At 39.8% G+C, this 21,562-nt stretch overlaps 1 protein-coding gene and 1 pseudogene across 3 annotated transcripts in view; both read left to right on the top strand.

Moving 5' to 3' along the window:
* Fyb1 (FYN binding protein 1) overlaps positions 1-21,562 on the top strand; it is a 167,920-nt gene that overhangs the window by 51,481 nt on the left and 94,877 nt on the right. For all 3 annotated transcript variants that reach the window (XM_040272626.2, XM_040272624.2, XM_005325673.5), the window contains exon 2: positions 3,002-4,157. In XM_040272626.2, the coding sequence (XP_040128560.1) occupies positions 3,002-4,157 (1,156 nt within the window). The remainder of the gene's footprint in view (positions 1-3,001; positions 4,158-21,562) is intronic.
* LOC101970825 (mitochondrial import receptor subunit TOM20 homolog pseudogene) lies at positions 19,232-20,036 on the top strand (annotated as a pseudogene).

The raw sequence follows: 21,562 nt of genomic DNA, 5'->3' as shown, positions 1-21,562 counted from the left end.
TGACCTAAGAAATTTATAGGCATTAGCTCATTTAATCCTTAAGAAAATGATCAAAATAAAATCCTGTGAGAAACAGGGTAATCATCCTCATTTAAGAGAGGAAGGAAGCAGCCTCAGAGAGGGGGAGTAACTTGCTAGATCACATGGCTTCTCAATGGCAAGGTCAAGGTTTGAACCCAAGCTGATAATTGCAGAAGGGACACTGCACTGTGTCCTGGCTCGGGGTTGGCAGCCAACAGACTTAAGTTCCAGTTCCAAATCTGTGACTTCCATATTTTCTAAAGTAAAAATAGGACATGGAAATTGGCAATGGGTTAGGGTATTTCTTGGGTTTTCCCCATGAAATCCAAGATGTGAAGTTGCCACAAGAAAGGAGGATCCTACTTCTTCACCAATGAAGCAAGAGAGGGATAATTAAGGCTTCATTTGTTTTATAAAAGTAGAAAACCCTCCTATGTGCCAATGCTGTTCAAAGTACTTTACACATATGAAACTGTAATTTTTATAAGTCCTATGAATAGCATTATCATTCTCATTATGGTGGTAAGCAAACTAATTTATGTTCCTTGTTCAAGGTTAAGCAGCCAGTGAGATGCCAACTCAGGCCAGTGGTTCCTGAGTTGATGCTCTTAAGGAGCCTGCTGCAGCCACTTGTTACAAATGTAGAATGAATCTGGTATAAATGACAGGTTTAGAATATAAATTTTTTAATTTTTTAATCTGGTACTCTGTGTGTGTGTGTGTGTGGGTGTGTGTGTGTGTGTATGCAAAGGATTGAATCTAGGACCTTCTGAATGCAAAACACACACTCTACCACTAAGTAGCACCCCAGCCCCTATATTTGATATTTCTTTATGCTTCTTGTGCTAAGGTTCAAAGTCCTCTGCAGTTGTGACATCTCTGGAAGTTCAAGGAAACACCCAACACCCAATTTTTCCTCAACACCCAAATCCTCCCTAGTTGTGCTATCTTCCTTTCATTGAGCTTTGGGGATTGCTTGAGGAGCTAAGGAAAGCATGGGTCTAGAAAAGTTGTAAAGGGAGGTAAGTTAGAAGACAAGAAGATCTTAGCAACTCAGATACGGGGTAATAAATTGAAGGTACAAACTTCAAACTGGAAGTTGCTACTCTTATAAGTCTTCTCCAGCTGCCTAAGTCCTTCACTTCCACCCCTCAAACGTACATGCACTGCAATCTGGTAAGGAAACAAACTGCTGCAGTGATTTCTTGCCAAATCACAAGTATTCATCTGATGCCAATCTCCATTCCCCAAACATCAATTAGAATCCTGAGTGTGTCAAGCCCTAGGTATTGTGGGGAAAAGAAATGAATGAGATAATTTCTGGGCTTAGGAGCCCTAGACAGACCTGAGTTTGCCTGCCTATAATTCCTTAAATGTGTTACTTTGCAGTTCTAATAATGACAGTTCCATTTTTGAGCCCATATTGGGGATCAGAGAAGCAGTTCATAAATTCCATCTCTAAAGTACATGACAATTCTGGCAGCTATGCAATATTATCCCCATTTTATATATGATGCAACTGAGATCCCACTAATAAACTAAGATCAAATGAAGTTCCCATTCTCTTTCGATGGCATCTTCCTGCAGTTTCAGTCTCAATTTTCTTTCCTGTGAAATGGAGTTGAATGATGCCATCCTGCTAAACCTGCTGTAAGAATAAGAGAGAATATAGAATCAGGTTTAAGCCCTTACATGCTACATGGTGATTCTTACTATTAGAGGAAACAGAGTTGTGTACAGAATCTGAAGTGCATTATGAATTACAAGGACGGAGCAAACCTTCTCACCTGAACAGAGTCTGATTTTGTGGTATTTGCATGGAGCCTTGAAAGATGAAACGTATTTGGTGTGTGGCAACAGGTGGTGAAGGGGGTGGGGTGAGAAGTAGAAAAATATTTTCTGGGTGAAATTTAAAGCATAAAAAAAGAGATTGTCATGGCCAAAGTGGATCTTTGTGATTTTTTTTTTAGAAGCTTCAAATTTTCAGACATTTCTAAAGTAGCTAGAAAATTTGAACTGTTACCTGTTAAGAATGAAAAATCATACCATTGACTCTCCCAGATTACATGGGATTATATTCACAGAGCAAGGTGGGTATTTTCTCTCTTTGCTAAGTAATACCTAGACCAGAAGGGCAGAGATTATGTAGCAGGACTTCAGAGAAGGAGTGATAAATGTCAGTGTAGAAGAGATACAAAGGGAGAAAAAAAGATCTGGAAATGAGGCTTCTGAGTCAGTGCAAATTGTGTCCTCGTTCCTTTACCTGTGTGCCTCCAGACCAAGTCCCCTAGACAGAGCTAGTTCTAAAAGTAAGCATATTCTGCTGCTAGTCTGGATACAGCTGAAATATCAGCACTTAAGATTTATTAATACTTAGCAAATCCTGTTCTATTACTCTACAAGGAGTGTTCTGCCACATCTCCCTAACAGCAAAAGATCTTAAATGTGGATAGGAACAAGAAAACTGTTGTAAACCACAGCGATGCTAAACCTGGCCATACTGTTTAGAGCGTGTAGCCTGAATTTACAACTCAGAGTCTTTGGTAGAAACTTAAAAGCTTACTTTCATTTTTTAAAAGTAGTTTCCACCTAAGAGTCTCAATTATAAAATATGGAAGAATTTGTCAGTATGTATTTGAAATTTAAAGAAAAAAAACAGTAGATAAGTATCAAGTCAGCGTGAATCAAACAAAATGGTTAGAAAAATGGTGAGAGAAAAAAGATAAGTTGTTACTTAAGTAAACGTGAGCGAGTCACTCTGAGACGACCAAAAAAAAGTCTATGCACAACAATAGTCCTCCCCTTTCAAGAAACTCTCACAACTTATTTTGCCATAGAGGAACTTAAATGTTACAATATCTTGCTAACCAATCAGCAATGCTGCTGGCCTCAAAGCAGGAAGCCCTTTAATGTATAGTATTTTAAACTGTGCAAGTGAGACTTCTGGCTATCAGCTAGTTTTTGTTCCCTATGCTTGTAGGATGGAAAAGCAGATGTGAAGTCCCTCATGGCGAAGTTTAACACAGGGAGCAACCCGACAGAGGAGGTCTCCGCCAACAGCAGGCCCTTCAAAGTCACAGGGCAAAACTCCCCTTCAGGAATACAAGCGAGAAAGAACTTGTTCAGCAACCAAGAAAATGCCAGCCCTCTCACAGGACCCGGCACCGTGCCTAAGTTTGGGACTCCCAAGCCACCACTGGCAGTGAAACCCACTTTTGAGGAAAAGCCTGACAAGGAACCCAAACCCCCATTTTTAAAGCCTACTGGGGTGGGCCAAAGATTCGGAACACCGGCCAACTCAGCCCCCAGAGACCTTGAAGCCAAAGTGGGATTTCTGAAGCCTGTAGGCCCCAAGCCCATCAATGTGCCCAAAGAAGATTCTAAACCTGTGTTTCCCCGGTCTCCTGGAAACAAGCCTTCCCTTCATGGTGGGAACCAAGACCTAGACTTGAAGACACCAGGCCCAAAGCCGGGACCCGCTCCTCCAGCTCAGGACAATGAACAGAGGCAAGTGTTCCCAAAGCTGGCAGGGACGAAAGGCAAGTTCACGTCAGTATCACAAGATCATGACCCCAAGGCCCTGTTCCCCAAGCCTGCCTTTGGCCCGAAGCCACCCCTGAGTGCGGAGGACTCCCATGAGGATGAGAGCCCCACCAGAAACCTGTCTGCCCAGAAAGGACCCTCGCCGGCCCTAGGAGCCAAGTCCAAGAGCGGCCCTCTGAAACCCCCCAGGGAAGACCCTGAAAACAAAGGCCAGGGGGGTGACACTTCAAGTTCACCGTTTCCTGGAGTGGTCCTGAAACCCACGGCCAGCAGAGGCAGCCCAGGGCTCTCCAAAAATGGTGAAGAGAAAAAAGAAGACAGGAAGATAGATGCTACGAAGAACATCTTCCTGAGCAAAGCGAACCAGGAGGAGTCAGGGGCATCTCCCGCCAAGTTCCCTAAGGCACCTTCCAAGGTGACAGTGGGGGGGCCATGGGGCCAGAGTCAAGAGAAGGAAAAGGAGGAGAAGAACTCAACAACTCCAAAGCAGAAGCCATTGCCCCCCCTGTCAGTTTTGGGCCCACCTCCACAGAAACCCAGCAGACCACCAAATGTGGACCTGACAAGATTCCAGAAAACTGCTTCGGCAAACAGTGAGTTATTTTCTCGTTTGCTAATCAGTATGGTTTGTTCACAGCAAAGGGTATTTTTCAGTTCCCAGGGAAACATTTCTAACAAGAAATGATTTCATCACTGGTACTTGTGTATATGGGATGAATTTTCTTTTCCATTTTATCTTTTCGGTTTTGTGAAAGGTCTGAGAAAGTTGAAGTCTGAGTTCTATGTAAGCATTCTATTAAAAAAATACCTTGGTGGGCTGGGTTTTTGGGGGAGAATAGGGGAGGGGGAAGGAAGTAGGTCCATATGATTGATAAGTGAATTTGCTTAATGATAATTATCGCATTTACTTCCTTATTTGGGTTTCATTTCAGTAAAGAGACTGAGGTATGTTACCTTTATGACCGCAAAGGAGCTAGACAGAAAATGAGCAAACTTCTGAGTCAGAAGTTCTCAAAGGGGACAATTTTGACAATCAGTGGACATTTGGCAATATCTGATGGCAAATTTTTACTGTAACAACTGGAGAGTGCTACTGGTTTCTAGATGGTAGAGGACAGGGGTGTTGCTAAGCATCCTGCTGTGCACAGGACAGCCCTTGATACAAAGAATTATCCAGACCAAAGTGTGAATAGTGCAGAGATTGAGAAACCCTTATCCAAATCATTTCCAAATATCTACACTATTCTTCATGTTTAAATAAGAGAGGAATAGGACTCTTAGGAACTGGCCCTGTGTGTTTCCTATTTTAGCTGTTTTTTTTTTCAATATAAAGCTTTCTGAAACTTTCTGATTCATAAAGTAGTACAAAGCTAGAAAATTATACTTCATTATTCTCCTTCTGGGTGACTAGTTTAGTTTTCTTCCAGAGATAACACTGCAGTATAATGGCATGTGGTATAATTTGATACTGAACGACTTGGCAAAGATTTGCAACCCTTCATCATAATGAGGAAAGCTGGTGCCTGGGATGATTCATGTTTTTGGTGAATGATATACAGCTGTTGTTTATTGTAAGGGGGTTGGTAAAAGGATGCTTACAGAGACCATACCACTATTAGTCATATTTTTCTCCTAACAAAACTATGGTCTAATTAAAGCAGTTCTAGGCCTAACAGTTGTTTTTCTTTTTCTTTTTTTTTTTTGCCGGGGGGGGGGGGGGGATGGAGAAGTTACTGGATATTGAACTCAGGGGCACTCAGCCACATCCCCAGCCCTATTTTGTATGTTATTTAGAGACAGGGTCTCACTGAGTTGCTTAGCACCTCACTGTTGCTGAGGCTGGCTTTGAACTCACCATCCTTCTGTCTTGGCCTCCCATGTGGCTGGGATGATAGGTGTTCACCACCATGCCCAGCTCTAACAGTTGGTTTTCATTGTTGCACTGTGGAACCTTTGTGTATCACCTAACTGAGATCAGCATATTCCTTGTTGGTAAGCAGATCAACGATCAAATTCTCCATTAAGAAACCAAGTTCGGAAGGCCAGGCATGTTGGCACATGCCTATAATCCCAGCAACTCAGGAGGCTGAGGCAGGAGGATCACAAGTTCACAGCCTGCCTCACAGATTAGTGAGGCACTTAACAACTCAGAAAGACCCTGTCTCTAAATAAATACAAAAAGGGGTTGGGGATGTTGCTCAGTGGTTAAGCATCCCTAGAGTCAAATCCCCAGAATGAGAGAGAGAGAGAGAGAGAGAGAGAGAGAGAAGGAAACCAAGTTTGGAATGACCCTGTGATTATCCATCCATCTTCTAGAAAGATTCAACCCTGTTACACATGGTGTCTCCTCATTTGTCACCTTGTTCTGATGCTGATTTGTAACTCAGAGCTCTCACTGTTGTGAGAACCTCTAAATGATTCTTATTTCCCTACCTTATTTCTTCTATGCCTCAAATAAAAACTTCACTATCATAATATTCATTTTATGCTTCTGAGTTTATGCCAGGGAAATAGTTCTTATATTAAGCAGAAATTTGGGGGCATTTTCTTGCATGCCCCCCCATCTGTGTTCCCACTTCTCTTCTGGTGGTAACACCTGGTGCTAACATGTGGCTCAGTATCATGCTTTTGGATAAGTTTCTCAAAATGCTAGGGAGGACCTCTTTCTGGCCCCCACCAACCTAGCAAGCTCAGCACTGAGTGATTCTCAGTGTAGCAGAAGGACAAGGGACCCAGGCAGAACTGCCAAATAGACAGTGTTACCCTTGTCCTCTTCCTCCTCCCCTTCCCGGTCCCCTTTCTATCCTGGCCTCCCTCTCTGTTATCCAGATGCCCAAGAAGTAATGTTAACTTTAGATACTGTCATCGAAGAAACCTTCCCTCAAGATACATTGTGCTCCCAAAGGTAGCCTGTTCCCTCTTCTCTCTCTCCCACAAATCAAAACTCAATCTCTCTCAATGTCAACTGACCTCAACTTGGTGTCAGGATAAAGCAATCTGATTCATAACTTCAAATTCTGAATAATGTCCTTTTAAGGCATTTAAAACATCATTTTTTTATTAAAGTATCTAACTCGTTTTACATTTTTGAAACAGAAACTACATTCTGGCTCAAAAACGCATAAAAGAAAATTCACCTTGAGCCCTGGTCTGCCATTTGCTGGGTATTCCCAGCCCTTGTCCTGTAGAAACTACTCTTCTTCATTTGTACATGTTCACCCAAAGTTTCTTTATATCTTTTCACATCTTGAAAAGGAGTAAAAAATTACTCTTTAGAGATTCATAATATTCCAGTAAATGGATGACTGGCTTAATTGATTTAACAATTTGCATAGTTTCTGTACATTTTCTGTTGAAAACAATGCTGCAGGAAAATAAGCTGGTGCACATGTAATAAAATATGCATTTATTTTATGAACACAGAAAATTTATTAATCATCAGGTCTATGGATTCCTGATCCTGCTGCTGCTGCTTTTCCTAAACTATACTATAAATTTGAGTTAATTTAGTATTATATCTAGGAAGGTATAAAATAAACCATAATTAGATAGTACATGTTCATGTTATATAATATCCAGGTAGCAAGATAAACAGTTGGAGAAGAATTAAAAATTTTTGTAGCAAAACAAAGAATTCTGAGAGTCTATTTTTATCATCCTAGAGTACATTAGTGGCAAATTAGTAAGTATATATGTATACAAATATGTGGTATATTTTATGTATAAATCTTTAGGTAGAGAAGATAGTTTAAGTGTTCAACAAGTGTAAGTATCTCTTTCATTTCACAAGTTGGGGTTGAGGACAGCAGATGTGACTTACCCAAAATCATACATCCAAGATTAAAATTCAGGTCCTCAGATTCCAAGTTCATATTTTATCACATACCTTCCTGCCTCTATATACTCCATATACTACATGTTTATTGTTGTGTGTATGCATATTATTTATATTAAATATTTACATATGTAATTACAAATACATACATAATTTTAAATCAAAGGACTCTTAAAGTTATCTGTTTTAATGCTTATAATATCCCATGAAATAAATAGAGCAATTTTTTGTTTTTGTTTTTGCAGTGCTGGGAATTGAACCCAGCTACTTATCTATGCTAGGCTAGTGCTCAACCACTGAGCTACATACTCAGATGTTAGAGCAGCTTTATTTAATTCATGTTAAGCCAAGATATAGTGTCTGGATTATCAATTTTTAATAATATTAATAGGTTGGGGACTAATAATAGAGTTAATAAATATTAAATAAGATTGTGTTTAAAGTGCTTAACAGTATCTGGCATATGGTAATAGCAAAATGAGTAGGCACTGTCAATACTTTTATTATTTTCAGTTGCATTGATATTTGGTTGCAAGGTCTATCACATAATAATTTTATATTATAAAGATGATTCTAGATATTATAAACTGCATTTTATATGCTTTTGTTTATGATATGTAAATTTCTTAGTGATTTATGTAAAATGTTGATGAAGATTAAGAAATCATTGCTGAAAGAAAGGTTTGCCACCAGAATTCCCTAGAATGTTTTCACTCAGAAACCCTCTTCCCAGACTAGAGGTGGTATAGAGCAACAGATGCAATTCAGATAAATGGCTCCAGTTAACAGTCACCCCAAGATTTGCTGCCTCCTGCAAACTGAGTCCAAGGGAAGGCGTCTACTCCAGCCAGAAGGGGAGAAAAACAGCAAACCCAGCACCGATAGTTGTTATCCTGAAATCGGTACCACTATTTTCTTCCCCATTACCTATCTCTCAGCTTGGAAGAAAAAGAAATTTGTCCAAGTTGCTGTGAATCATTATCAGCCTCAGCTGCTTAAATTGGCAGCTTCTGGGGAAGATGTTTCTGGGCATGCTGCCACAGACCCTAAAGTTTTCTGACATTGGAGTTTTTACTTCAACTCTAACAAATGTGTGCCCTAAATACACCTTGCTAGACATGAATTTTCATATCACAGAGTTTCAGGATAAATTATTTTCTGCCTGGTATAATTAGAAAATTTGCCCATTTGCTTACAAAAAGATGGAAAAGAAAGGAGATGATATGCTTTATTTAAAAAAATGAGATTCTATTGCCAAATGTTTGTCCACTATTTTTTTTAATCCACAAGATTTAATAAATACCTATTGGAGCAAAAATATAGAGATTTACTCCAAGATTTTTGTTGTGTTTAGAGGTAATTATGAGTGTATTTAAATTAACTAAAGCTTCATCTAATTATCATTATACAATATAGGCTTTGAAAACTTTATTTTCATATCTTTCTGCCTCATTTCTTCTTTTGCAGGTTAATATCCAGTTTCTTAAACCTTTTCCCAGATGTACTTTCATCTTTCACCATCTGTCCAATATATTAGCTATTAAAATAATAATCATTTATTGAAGACTAGTCATACACCAGATATACACTCCTCCCTTTTTATTTCTCCCAAGCTATTAAATAAAATTTTGTGAGGAAACTGAAACTCAAGAGAGGTTGTAGTGTAACTAACCATGGATGATCCTCACATCCCTCCGACTCCATGGGCTCTGTCCTCACTGCTTACCCCACCCCATGCTGAGATTCCTCTCCTGAAATATAGGACAGCAGGAGATGATCAAACACACACATTTATGCATAAAGGCTCCTTGTTTTCAGGCTGGGGTTATGGCTCAGCGGTAGAGCACTCAGCTAGCACCTGCGAGGCTTTGGGTTCAATCCTCAGCACCACATAAAAATAAATAAATAAAGGTATTGTGTCCATCTACAACTAAAAAATAAATATAAAAAGGCTCTTTGTTCTACTTCCTTTCTCTGACTTCTGACTGAAATATTTATTATTATTATTATAAATACCACTATAAACTGCCGAAGTCCGGCTGCAGCAAAATAACCGGGGGGTGACGAACAACTTCTGTACATTGATACAGCAGGAGTAGGAGCCGTTTATTGTAGGACAACAGAGGTATTTATACATTTTGCACAGCTTATCTTAATTAGCATAAACTAGATACATCAGTCAACCAATAAGAATCTCCACACTTAATGGCTTGCTTTTGTTACTTCACAAACCACTCCCTCTGGCATTTTGCCAGGCACCATCCAGACTTACAAACTCTAACATTCCCCTGGCAAAATACCAGGTGTTATTTTGACTTGTTTACAGACCTTAACAATAAACTTCATTAAAACGAAAAGAAATTTGCTTATCATTCTCTCATTTGGAGCACAGAAATAATACAATTTTTTGTCAATATCTTAGGTTTGTCCTCTACAAAAGTCTATTTACCCAGAAGGCAATTGCTCCCAGAGTTTTCAGTGTAAAATTTTAATGCTAAAGTAATAACTTCAACAAATTGAATAACCCTTGCCAGTAGACAAGCATTCCATGGAGACAAGCACTTGAATGGAGCTTTGACACACAATGAATGATATACAGAGCATCTTTCTTGCAGATCCATTTAGCTCACTCACTTGTAAACTGTAAGCTTAACTCTAACACTTTGCTTCCTGAACATGGAGTTAATAACTTTTTTCCAAGAACCATTTAAGATTATGAAAACCTAAACTTCTTTAAAAAAAACCTCCAAGATATCAAAATGTTCTCTGAACTCACTTTTCCTTTGGCTCTGTCTGGTTCCCAAGCCAGGGATCAGGGTCTTCTTCCCCATAACCCACACGATGACCCACGAACAAGGTTTGAATTGGTAAGAACCCAGGGACAGACTGTTGGTTTGCATGTAGGAGCTAGTAAAGACCTGGGAAATATTCGGTTCAATCCTTTTTCTAGTCTTGTTCTTGATACTGGAGAAAAACCAAGACCAGTTTTTCTATATGTCAACTGTACAAATGATCTGTTAAGTACCTTGAGAGATACAGAGATAAGGCCAGGGCCCCAGAGAGCAGTAACAAGGGGCTACAAGAATAGCATGCCCCCTCTCCACCTGTGTATGTGTCATTTCAACTAATCCAACTACAGCAACTTGACATCAAAATAAGCTTGTGGTGGCCTGGGTTGTAGCTCAGCAAGGTCCTGGGTTCAATCCAATCCCCCAAAAAGAAATAAATAAAATAAAAATCTTAGGCTATTATACCAGCATGTGGCAGAAACTTCTAGAAGGTGGTGGAATTAGGCTATTTCTAGGAGTGGGTAAGATTTTCCTTCACAGATCCTGAAGCTATCACCTTTGTTTGTACTTTCATTCTTCTTTTATATGTGCTATTTTATATGTAGCCTGACCTTATTGGATTATGAAAGCCTATCTTCAAAGCCCATATTGAAAACCTTAATGTCAGTGTGTGGCAGTATTTTCCAAGTATTGCTTCTAGCCATTATAGGAAAAAGTGATTCTATGCTCAAATACCTTTTAGAAATTTGGTGATGAGTGGTTTTCATTTCTCCAAGAATTAATGTACCACTGTGTGGTTGGAATCTAAGAACAGGGACATGAAGAGCAGAGATCAGGACTCTGTTTTAACGCCTCCCAGACTAGACCACCTCAGGACACTGAACACTGGAGGCAGAGCCCTCCAGCGCACACACTGGAATTGGACGTCACTGTGCAGTGTGGTTCAGGTGGAGCTTGCCACAAGGCCCTCACCGTGTAATTCTAGACTCTCATTCTCCAGTGGGCCTGGCATGTACATTGTGGCTAGTGTGCACTCTTAACTGTTAGCTCTAACCCAAGCCCAGTTTGTTTCATTTGCCTTTCTTGATCCCTGGGAGAGCATTTTTCCATAACACCTCTAGGTCTTCCATTTCAGGTTGAAACTTTTGGGAGCCACTTATCGTTAACCAGTTGGCAGTTCTCCTGGGTTTAATCCAAGAAGAGAAATGTCTCGGAAAGACTCTACTCTTGAACCACTGGTTGGATCTTACATGCTTTCCCTATGTCTGTCTTCTCTAAATTCGAAAGTTATCTCTTCTGCTCCTCTAAGATGAGTCTACTCCTCAGTCTAAACTCTATTCTCTTGAACCAACTGTTCACTGTTGTTTCACATCCCAATAACAACAACAACAACAACAACAACATCTCTTGGACTTTTATTTTTATATGTGCAATTTCCTTATCATTTTGATAAGCAATCGACATGGTCTCTATTTTGAAATGCTGGCATTTAATTCAACTGTGGAGAAGTGTGGGGCCAACCTCAATTTCCCCCTTTGAAAATGATTTGCTTTTCTGCCTGGATTCTCAGAGAAATGTTTGTCTTTAAGGTTCAGAAACAGCCACAATATGTCTGTGTCGATCATTCTGTCGTCATGACAGATGATGTTCCTCTTTGTTCTCAGGCTCTCAGGATTTTCTGTTCCATATGCATTAGGATCGCACTATTTCTTTTGATCTGGTACATGGATGACAAGCGCTTCTTCAAACTCTAATCCAATGTGATAAATTTGTCTTCCCCTCAGAACTGCCTTTGAGTTCTTGGTGTTGCTCTGAATGCACTATCCTGTAGAGTGGATGAGAGCTGTGCTGGTCTGCTGTGAAGTCGTCAGTGGGGACCTGGATTTCTGTGCTCCACACCAAGGCATGGCCAGCCTCGGTAGCTGACCTCCTTTCTGCTTCTGGTGTGGTGTTGTTGGGGATACTTAGGGCTTTTATTCTTGTGGATTTCCATTAACCTCCCCCTAGCTGCTCCCTCACCCCAGGTCCCATTCTCCAACCTGGGGCATAATAGAGAGAATTCACAGTTTGGTCTAGAATCACTGTCTTCCCCCCAGTAATACTTCTGGGCCTAGGAAGCAGGTGGGGATCTTAGCTTGCCTCCTCTAGCCCTAGAATCTTCTATTTCTTTTCTTATCCATATTTTTTTCCAGTTTATACATGAGGTTATTTTCTCTTTCTGTAGTGATTTTGGGATATTTATCTTGTTTGGTTTTCACTATTTTTATTGGGGAATTTGAAGAAGGACATCCTGCACATCCCCTCCCTCATTTTTTAATGCCAGCTAAGTACTTTTATAATTCTAATCTAAGGATCGGGCAACATTTCCTAAAAGAAATTCACCCCTTCAAAAGCCAGGCAGCCAGAGGGCAAAAAGGAAACTAACACAGACTGAGCGCCTGCCACGTGCCTTCCTTCATTCCAGCTGTGCTCACTGGTCAAGGACATTTAGATGACTACCTCAACCCTTCCCTGTGTCTCCTACTCTGAAGCATGTTGTGGGCACATGGGCAAAGGTGAAGTAGGGGCCAGGATCCAGCTATCTGATGAGCGCTGGGCTCTGGTATTAGGGTCTGACCTTGGCTAGCCTGCAAAGACCCTGGGAACAATCCTAGTTCAAGCCTGTATGGGCCAGTTTATATTTGGTGTAGGATGCAAATAGAGTGTTGCATAGAGTGGAACCCCATGGTGCATGCCTGTAATCCCAGCTACTTGGAAGGCCAAGAGAGGAAGATCTTGAATTCAAGGCCCTCCTGGATAATTTAATGAGACACTGTCTCAAAAACTTAGAAAATAAGAGGAAATACTGGATAGGAAAATGAGACAGGAAAAGAAGGGAGTTACCAGGCCACCTGGCTTGTGGGGAAAGCAAATTTCTTCTCTTTAGAGCCCTGGCCATTTTGTCATTAAATTATCCCTTGGAAGCCAGGTGGAGAAGCACTTGCTGTGATCCCAGCCACCCTGGAGGCTAAGGCAGGAGAATCACAAGTCAGAGGTCACCCTGGAGAACTTGGTGAGACTATCTCAAAATGGAAAATAAAAAGGACTGGGGGTATAGCTCCGTGGTAAAGCATCACTGGGTTCAATTCCCAGTACTGGAAAGGCAGGGAGCAAAAGTCCCCGGGGCATATTTAAATTCTTAGTTCTTTGCATGGTCCTCAATTTGACCTTCAAAATTTCTGCTCAGACACTAGCTATTCTCCTAATATTAATTTTAGTTCATCAAAAATCCACATTTATCAATTAACTTAAAGAAAATTTCCTTACAGTGAGATCCATCCTGTTCATAAGAGAAACTATCACTTTCCTCAGCTCCAAGAACAGAAATTTTATAAAACACAGTTTCAGGGACACGTGCCACAATTTTCCTTGTTTTAAGAACTGTTTGCATGGTCAGGAGGGTAAAATTAATAAAGTTTAAGCACCTTAAAAGATTCATGGAAATAATGCCCCAAAAAGCTGGCATTATATCAACTTTAGTAGCATTTGTACAATATCAAGGATATGACCCTTTGTAACATAAATGAATGGTTTTATGATGGCTGATTTACCTTCCAAGTATGAAATGTACCATGAGACAATTTTTAGTGCACATCATATTTGATCAAAGTTGTATAATTCTCAAAATAGTAAAAGCATTAAAATAAAATTATACCTTGCATAAGAAAGAAGAATGAAACAAAAATTTAATGATCAAATACAAAAGCACATAAATATAATAACAAAATACAAAACTCTTCCTGATTTACCTTCAGTTGCTCTTGCACAAGTCAAATTTAAACACTGGCTGTGAAGATTGGACAAATGTCCACATTTTGATCCCATCTACTCACTGGGCAGCTGAGGCCTTCCTTCTTATAATCTACTGAAGTCATTTTCAAGCCAAGTCAAACAAAACTCCTTTTTTCAAGAATTACATTACTAGAATATGTATGTGGCTTTATAGGCTCCTTTGTCTTTGCCTTGATCAAAACTATTTCTGATGTGATGAATTCCTATGCTAAAAACCCGTCTTTGTGCATTTTTTAAAAAAATTTTAAAACAAAAGGATACTGACTTCTCTAAAGAATAACTCCACTATTGGAAGAACAAAATTATCCCTTGGGAACAGAAACCCAGCTACCTGTTTTAATAAAAGTACCTGGAAATTTCCTAGATTTTTAGAGAAGGCAAAATCATGATAATATGGCATAGCTCTAAAATCCCAGGGGAACTATTTATAAACAAAATTATTCTTTCCTTCAGCATATGATAAATAATGAAGAGAAATAGATCCAAACACTGGAGAGTTTAACTGCTACAATATCCACTAGTAAATAGATGATAAAAAAAATATTTTCTCTTCTGTTTTAATTGCCAACAAAGAAAAAAAGGTCATACTTCATTCTGTCTGGCATATCAACGGTTAAAAAAATCTAGATCACCTAATAGAAATAGATACTATCAAGAAAAAGTAACTGAAGATATGACATCTGGTTGTAGAAAAAAAAAATGTGAACCAAAAACCATATGAGGTTTTTCTTTCCCCAAAGAAAGGAGCTGCATTGTCGATTCAGCTGTTTGTATTCATGACAACAGTTGGCATCTCCGCAGCTGTGCCACTGCACACCACAACGGCTTTTTCAGCGTTGGTCTTAGCAACTGAGCATGTGTTTTTCTATGGGGTGGAAGTAGGTCTGTGAAGGTAAGGAAAGGTACACACTACCCTTCTCATCTCTGTTCTTGGTTTCTTCAAATTCTCAACAATAAGAGAGTCATCTGGTTTAAACACTCTGTGGGACAATATGACTAGTATGACCAGGTACTAAAAAGGAATCTATCCAAAAACAACAACAACAACAAAAAGCAAACAGCAAAGTCAGTAAATATCACAGACATCCAAACCAAATTTAATATTTGTTCAACTTATTCTGGAATAAAAGGTGTTCAACTATTAATAGGAAAGGAAAGAAACCTGGATTAGTGCCCAAAACAGTTTGCCTTGATGTCTTTACTGTCATATAGTACCTCCTAGTTCTCTTGAAAATTGTCACCTGGAAGAAGCTGAGATGCCCCAAGTGCCCTCAGCTATTGAGATCTGGGCTGTGGCTTCTCCAGGTCTTCTGCTTCTCCCTGCCATCCAGACTTCAGCTTCAGGTTTACCTCAAGTGAACTAGAAGGCCAACAACAACAACAACACACACACACACACACACACACACACATAAACACAACCATGATTTTGCTCCTCGTTCATATTTCCAAAAATAGTTTTGTATAGAAGGCAAGTCTGCAAGATACATTTCAATCATTCATGCTTCTATAAATAGAAAGACTTCTCCGCCTGATGTGAGAGGTTTAGCAAGCAGGAAACCTTGCCCCTTGATAGAAATGGGTTTATTTGATTTCTCTGAAGCATTAAATTCTTAGTCCTCATGGGGAGAAATGAATTGTGTTCTGGCTGAGTGGCATGAAACTAACCCACCAGGTGACTACCATGGGGATCTTGCTTTCTCAATAAACCCTAAGTGACTCTCTCAAGTTCCTCCTGTTGGAGTAGAATGTTAGCAAGTGAGGCAGCCAGTGCCACTAACCTTAGCAAATAACACTTCTTGAGACCACCACAAACATCTCTCTCTTCCGTTTACCTTTCTTCCTCTTTCTCTCCTTCCAAGATGTAATTCCTTTTTAAAAAAATCTTTTTTATTTATTCTACCATCATCACAAATCTCCTTTATTTTGGGCTAGTGAATCCCACTGCCCACTGGTTACTGATTTTTGCACTACAAAGAAACAGGTCACTAAGTTCTGTATTACCAAGAAAACACAGAGAATTGCAAGTGTCAGTGTGATTTGGACATATAAAAGCTAAAACATGAAATACAAAAGTTGTGTTATTGTGCTCCTTAAAATCAGTACAAAGTCAATTCTAGAGACCACCCCATATTTTACATAAAAAAAAAAAAAAAACTAATGCTGTGTGCCGGAGATCAATGAACAAGCAAGTGTCTCTATTTCTCAAGGTCACTTCCAGCTTCCGTCTCCCACCTCTTCTAGATTGGAAGGGTTTGGGGACTGTCTCCCTGCCCCTGTGCTACCTTGCACTATTACCCAATCATGGTCTCAGCGATTTTCTTTTCTTGTCACTGTAGACCACTTATTGAAAGCAATTGTCCACAGGACAGATTTAAAGAAGGTTTCAGAAGCCAGAGGAGTTTATGTTGTATTGAGGCTGGAAGCTCAAAGGGGAATACTAGCAACTGCTCTTCAAAGGCGGCTAATTATTTTGCAGTTCAGTCACCTGACTCTCCCTTATGGCTCATTCTCTTATTTCTTTGGTGCATTTTTCTCAGAATAGTTCAGCTGACTCTACTATAACCTTTAAACTCTGCATTGTCTTTCTTGCATATAAACAGAAGTTTCTTATCCAAAGCTCTTCTCAGAAGGAGAAGGTGGGATGTGATGGCCAGGAGAGAAGTGATTTTTATTTTACATTGCTATTGATAGTCTCTGTTTACTAGAAATGAACTGCAGACGAACCAAACATATGGAGGCAAATATATGTCCCAATAAAGCAGGAACTGAGTTATCCCAAATTAATGTTTCAGGTAATTTTATCTTTTTATCTATTCTCAAGAGTCTAATAACTAGAGATCTTTAAAAAATAAGAATGCTGGAAAGACTTTCCTCTACCAGACCCGGGATTTGAAAATTTTGAGGGTTTTTTCCTGAGTTAAAATATGCCAAGAATACCCCAGCCAACCAATGTCTCTTACACGTATTCCTGATCATTGTGAACATTACATGGGTCTTTAAGGAGAAAGGTGGCCAAATTGGATTGAGGTTCTGACAATGGTGTGTGTCTAAAGGAGTAGAAAAATTTCAAAATTAAAACTTAGTCCTTCAGAGACTTTCAAACTTCAAGTTGCATTAAGAATGTTACCAAAATTCCTAGTTCGAGATTTCTGGGCTGGAACCTAGGAATTGAACGAGTTATCAAGCTTCTCAGATGATTATAATGCAGTTGTTCCTGGATCACATTTAAAAAATAGTGTCATCAACAGTGGGAGGACGGAGGTGAGAAGATAGGGAGAGGAAAAGTTTCTAAGCTATGGGTATTTTTCTCAGCACAAAAGAAATGACAAAATAAAACTGAGACAGGACACCAGAAGTTAGGGATTACATCAAAACATGCAAATGAGTGACTAATCTGTTTAAGCAAGCAGGTAGTACCCCATGCTAGGTCTTCAACATTTGCTTGCTTAGGGAAAGTGCAAAGGTGCTATTCAAATATCTAACATCTAGGGTGTCATAGCTCTGACCACTGCGTTGTCTGAACACCAGTGTCCTGCAGGTCCTTTGTGGTGTTGGGCATTAACCCTTTGGTTGCTGGATTATAAAGAGGTCCAGGCATCCCTGAGGGATGTCTGCAACCCTTGTGGGGCTGCAGCACTCCACCGTTTGAAAAATTGGCAGTTAAATTGTAGACACCAACTGACTGTCAGCCTGGAGGAGCAGAGCAGCATGCCGCCACAGAACACCTGGAATCAAGGACTCTTGTTACTTTCCTGGTCTTTCCTCTCTTCCCCTTTCTGTTCTCTAGCCCTTGTCTTTTTTTCTCCTTCTTCCCTGCCTGAAGTTGACCTGAAAGTTTTTTTCTGCACAATGTTTTTTCCCATGGCCCATATAATTTCTATTAATTAAATTAAAAAAAAATATTTAGCACTACTGGTGGTATTCAAGACAAAGAAAAAATGGAAGTAAAAGATAAAGAGCCTTTGAAAAATCTCAACAACTAAGTACACGTCACTGTAAGGGCTACAGGTATATTGATAGAAGCCATAATGACAGCAGAGCCCAGAACCCTGCCCAAGGAGACCCCGCTTTTTCCTTGGGCAGGTCTCCATGCTTGTGATAGCCCTTCCCACCCACCCAAATTGGCCAGGGAGGCTAGGGGATGAGAGAAACTAAGATCACTGGGGTGTTTTATGCATCAGATCTGATTGGTGCCCCAACTAGACTTGCTCAGTCATTCTACTATCTATTTAGATAACTCATCGTTTGGTAACAATATTCATCTTATTATCTAGTGAATTTTAGCCTGCTAAGTACCTAATAGTTAAAATAGGCTTATGTTCATATTATATTTAAAAGAAATTAGGCCACTGCAAAAGAAAGCCAGGCACTTGTTCTAAAACAAAGGATGAGTTCTCTTATAATACATTTTTATTCAGATCTTCAAAGACGTATGAATTTAAAGAAAGGCACTCTCATATTTTGAGGTTGTAGACAGATCTTTGTGTTTGTTAACCTAATGATAAAAGGAAGGGATGGCTGTGGCACTGATAAAAAAAATTGTTTTTTCCCCCAAACTTGTCACTGTATTTTTGTAAGCTGGAAACATTTTTTTTAGCTTGCTGTGAAGTTGATAGAAGAATTTTCAGACAGTGCCATGAACACTTAGTGATCTACGATAAGTGAGGCATAGAAGACAGGAGCACTTTTTTTTTAATTTTGAAAAATGCAGGAGCTTTCACAATTGTTTTTCATCGAGGAGAGACAAGAGCAGATTCTTTATTGCCAGAGGCACCTGGGTTCAGTACAAGATGGGTGACTTGCTGTGGTTTCCCATGGAAGGTTCTTCCCTTTTTAAGTCCCAGTTTCCTCATCTGTTAATGGAGATAAGAAGTCTCTATGTTATAGGGTTATTGCAATGATTAAAAGGACATTTAGGACAAGTGTTTAGCACAGTTCCTGGTACACCATAAAGATTCAAATCAATGACAGAAATTTAATCATATTTTTAGGGGAGAAAAACAGATAAGTTCAAATACAGACCCCCATTGCAAAATAGATGAACAATAGATAGTAGTCGTCAGCAGCTGCTATAGCTATCAATCAGCACTAGTAAAAATATCATCCAGTTGTGGAAGATGTTAAATCACATTGTTTCATTTAAATGCCACATAAAAAATGTTTTATTGGACGGGCGACGAGGCTCCTTCGAGTGCTTGCGGCAGGGAAGATGGTGGGCCCAGAACAGCGCCATCGCCGCCAGTGTGGGGCGCTCTTCATCGGCTACTGCATCTACTTCGATGGCAACAGGTGGAGTGACCCCACCTTCAAGAAGAGGCTTCGGGAACGAAGAAATAAACAGAAGCTTGCCAAGGAGAGAGCTGGGCTTTCCAAGTTACCGGACCATAAAGATGCTGAAGCTGTTCAGAAGTTCTTCCTTGAAGAAATACAACTTGGTGAAGAGCTGCTAGCTGAAGGTGATATGAGAAAGGTGTGGACCATCTGACAAATGCAGTTGCTGTTTGTGGACAGCCACAGCAGTTGCTGCAAGTGTTAGAGCAAACTTTTCCACCACCAGTGTTCCAGATGCTTCTGACTAAGCTCCCAACAATTAGAAAACTGTGAGTGCTCAGAGCTTGGCTGAAGATGATGTGAAATGAGACACAAACGTCAACATAATAAAATCTCAGATAAAAAATGTTAAAAATTGTTAACTGGGAAGATGAGCAGCTCTGGGGGAATAAGGGCAAATGTGTTTGTTATAGACTGTCCTACATTGAAGTCTACCCAAGTTATTGTTTGCTTTGTGTAGATCCATCCGTTTGTTTTATTTATTTTTCCCAGTGAAACGTGTATTTTGATAGAGCTTTTCATTTTATAAATACACTATAAATTACCAAAATATCACAGATTTTATGTATTCCTAAGACATGCAGTTAAAGTGTATGCATGGCCTAGGTTTCTTGGGCTAAAAAACAGCCAGTTCTCATTTGTAAAAGTTAGGCAAAAAAGTGTGAAGAGTGCACATTTTTTAAGCTAGTACATTTTACTGTAAATCAGAAAATTGGGTAGAAACTTTATTGTTTGTGAAAATGAAGCATTAAATCTTTGAGAGGTGTGCTACTGTGCTGTGTTAACTTTACCTCCTTTGTGTGTATCGGTCCTCCTAAAATCTTTTATTTAAATCAGTGGGCTTCTGTGTTCCGGGTATTATATCCTTATTTTAAGTATATGGGTTTGCAGGTGGCAACAGGAGTCAGAACTGTGTGCATCTGGTGTCGCCACATGAACTTTGCCAGTACGTGTCTGCTCACTTTCCTCATTCATAGAAGGAGAGACTGGTCTGCTGATCCCTCAAGGGTCCTTTTCAGTTTGCAATTCGCCTGAGAGTATCTGTGCAGCTAGGCCTTGCGTTGTTTTTTTTTTTAAATATTCTGAATTTTGCATGCTTGCCTGAATTAGTATTTCTGAATTGATCTTTTCTAAATGGTATGACTGTCTTTGTTTTCACTGAGACTAAATAGTTTTGTCACTATTGTGTAAATTAATCTGAAACTTAACCTTTTAAGTAACTGGGATGATCTGCTTGTAAGATGATTCCATTTTTGCTTTTATCTTCAGTGTACCTCCTTAATTCTTCAGCTTGATTGTCTTGTGTGGGGAATGAAGTGTGATCTTGAGACTAAAGATTTGGGAAGATTGGGGCTGGTGGGACCTTTTATTTTCAAATAGTGGCATATTATCTGAGTCACGGACTCCATTTCAGAACTGAGAATAAATAAAGATCCTTGGTACTTAATGGCAAAAAAAAAAATTTATTATCATATCGGCTTGATCTTCTTATGTGCAGTATCTTTTTGCGTTTCCCCTGCCCCAGATCTCTGTTTCCTTTGATATCAGTTCTTCGATTTGTTAACTTCAGAGTTCTCTTTTCTTGTGTTGCCTATTTAGTACTTGGAGATTCTTGGTTTTGTGTGCAGGTTTGTAGGTGGATTCAATGAGACGGTCTGCCATTTCTAGTTTTTCAGCTGGGTTGGGGGAAACGCCAATTTAGTGAAACCAGAGATTGGTGAGGGGCTTGGGTGGCTCATCTTCAACACAGTTGCTCCCCTTTGCTCCTGGACATTGCAGGCAGCAGAGCTCTACTCAGCTTCACCCTCCCAAGGGCTCAGTCAATGTGCTCAGCATTTATTTCTATTGTGTGGCACTCAAAGACCCAGCTGCCTCTGCTCAAGTGATCACCCAAGGCCACTTCTGGCTCCCAGAATTCTCAGTCCCTGAATGTGGAGCACTCTCGGGGTGGCTCCCACTTTGATGGTCCTCTCTCCTGTGCTCTCTTGAGCTTTTGTTTCCTTTTTGATCTGATCTCTCTTCAAACCTGCCTTTTATGGATCCCTCATGGTTTCTGGCCTTCTGTGGGTTTACTTTCTTTTTTTCCCAGTGAAATTATGCTTCCTTTTATGTTGTTTTAGTCAGTTACATTTTCTATCCTTTCTAGAAGTTGAGGGTGAGCACAGCTTGCTATGGCAGCAGCTTAGCCTATCATCTTGACCAGGATTAA

The sequence above is a fragment of the Ictidomys tridecemlineatus genome, chromosome 1 (genome assembly GCF_052094955.1).
Source record: "Ictidomys tridecemlineatus isolate mIctTri1 chromosome 1, mIctTri1.hap1, whole genome shotgun sequence".
Classification (NCBI taxonomy): Eukaryota; Metazoa; Chordata; class Mammalia; order Rodentia; family Sciuridae; genus Ictidomys; species Ictidomys tridecemlineatus.
Note: the sequence above shows the minus strand (reverse complement) of the source record. Positions and strands in the feature narration are given on the sequence as shown.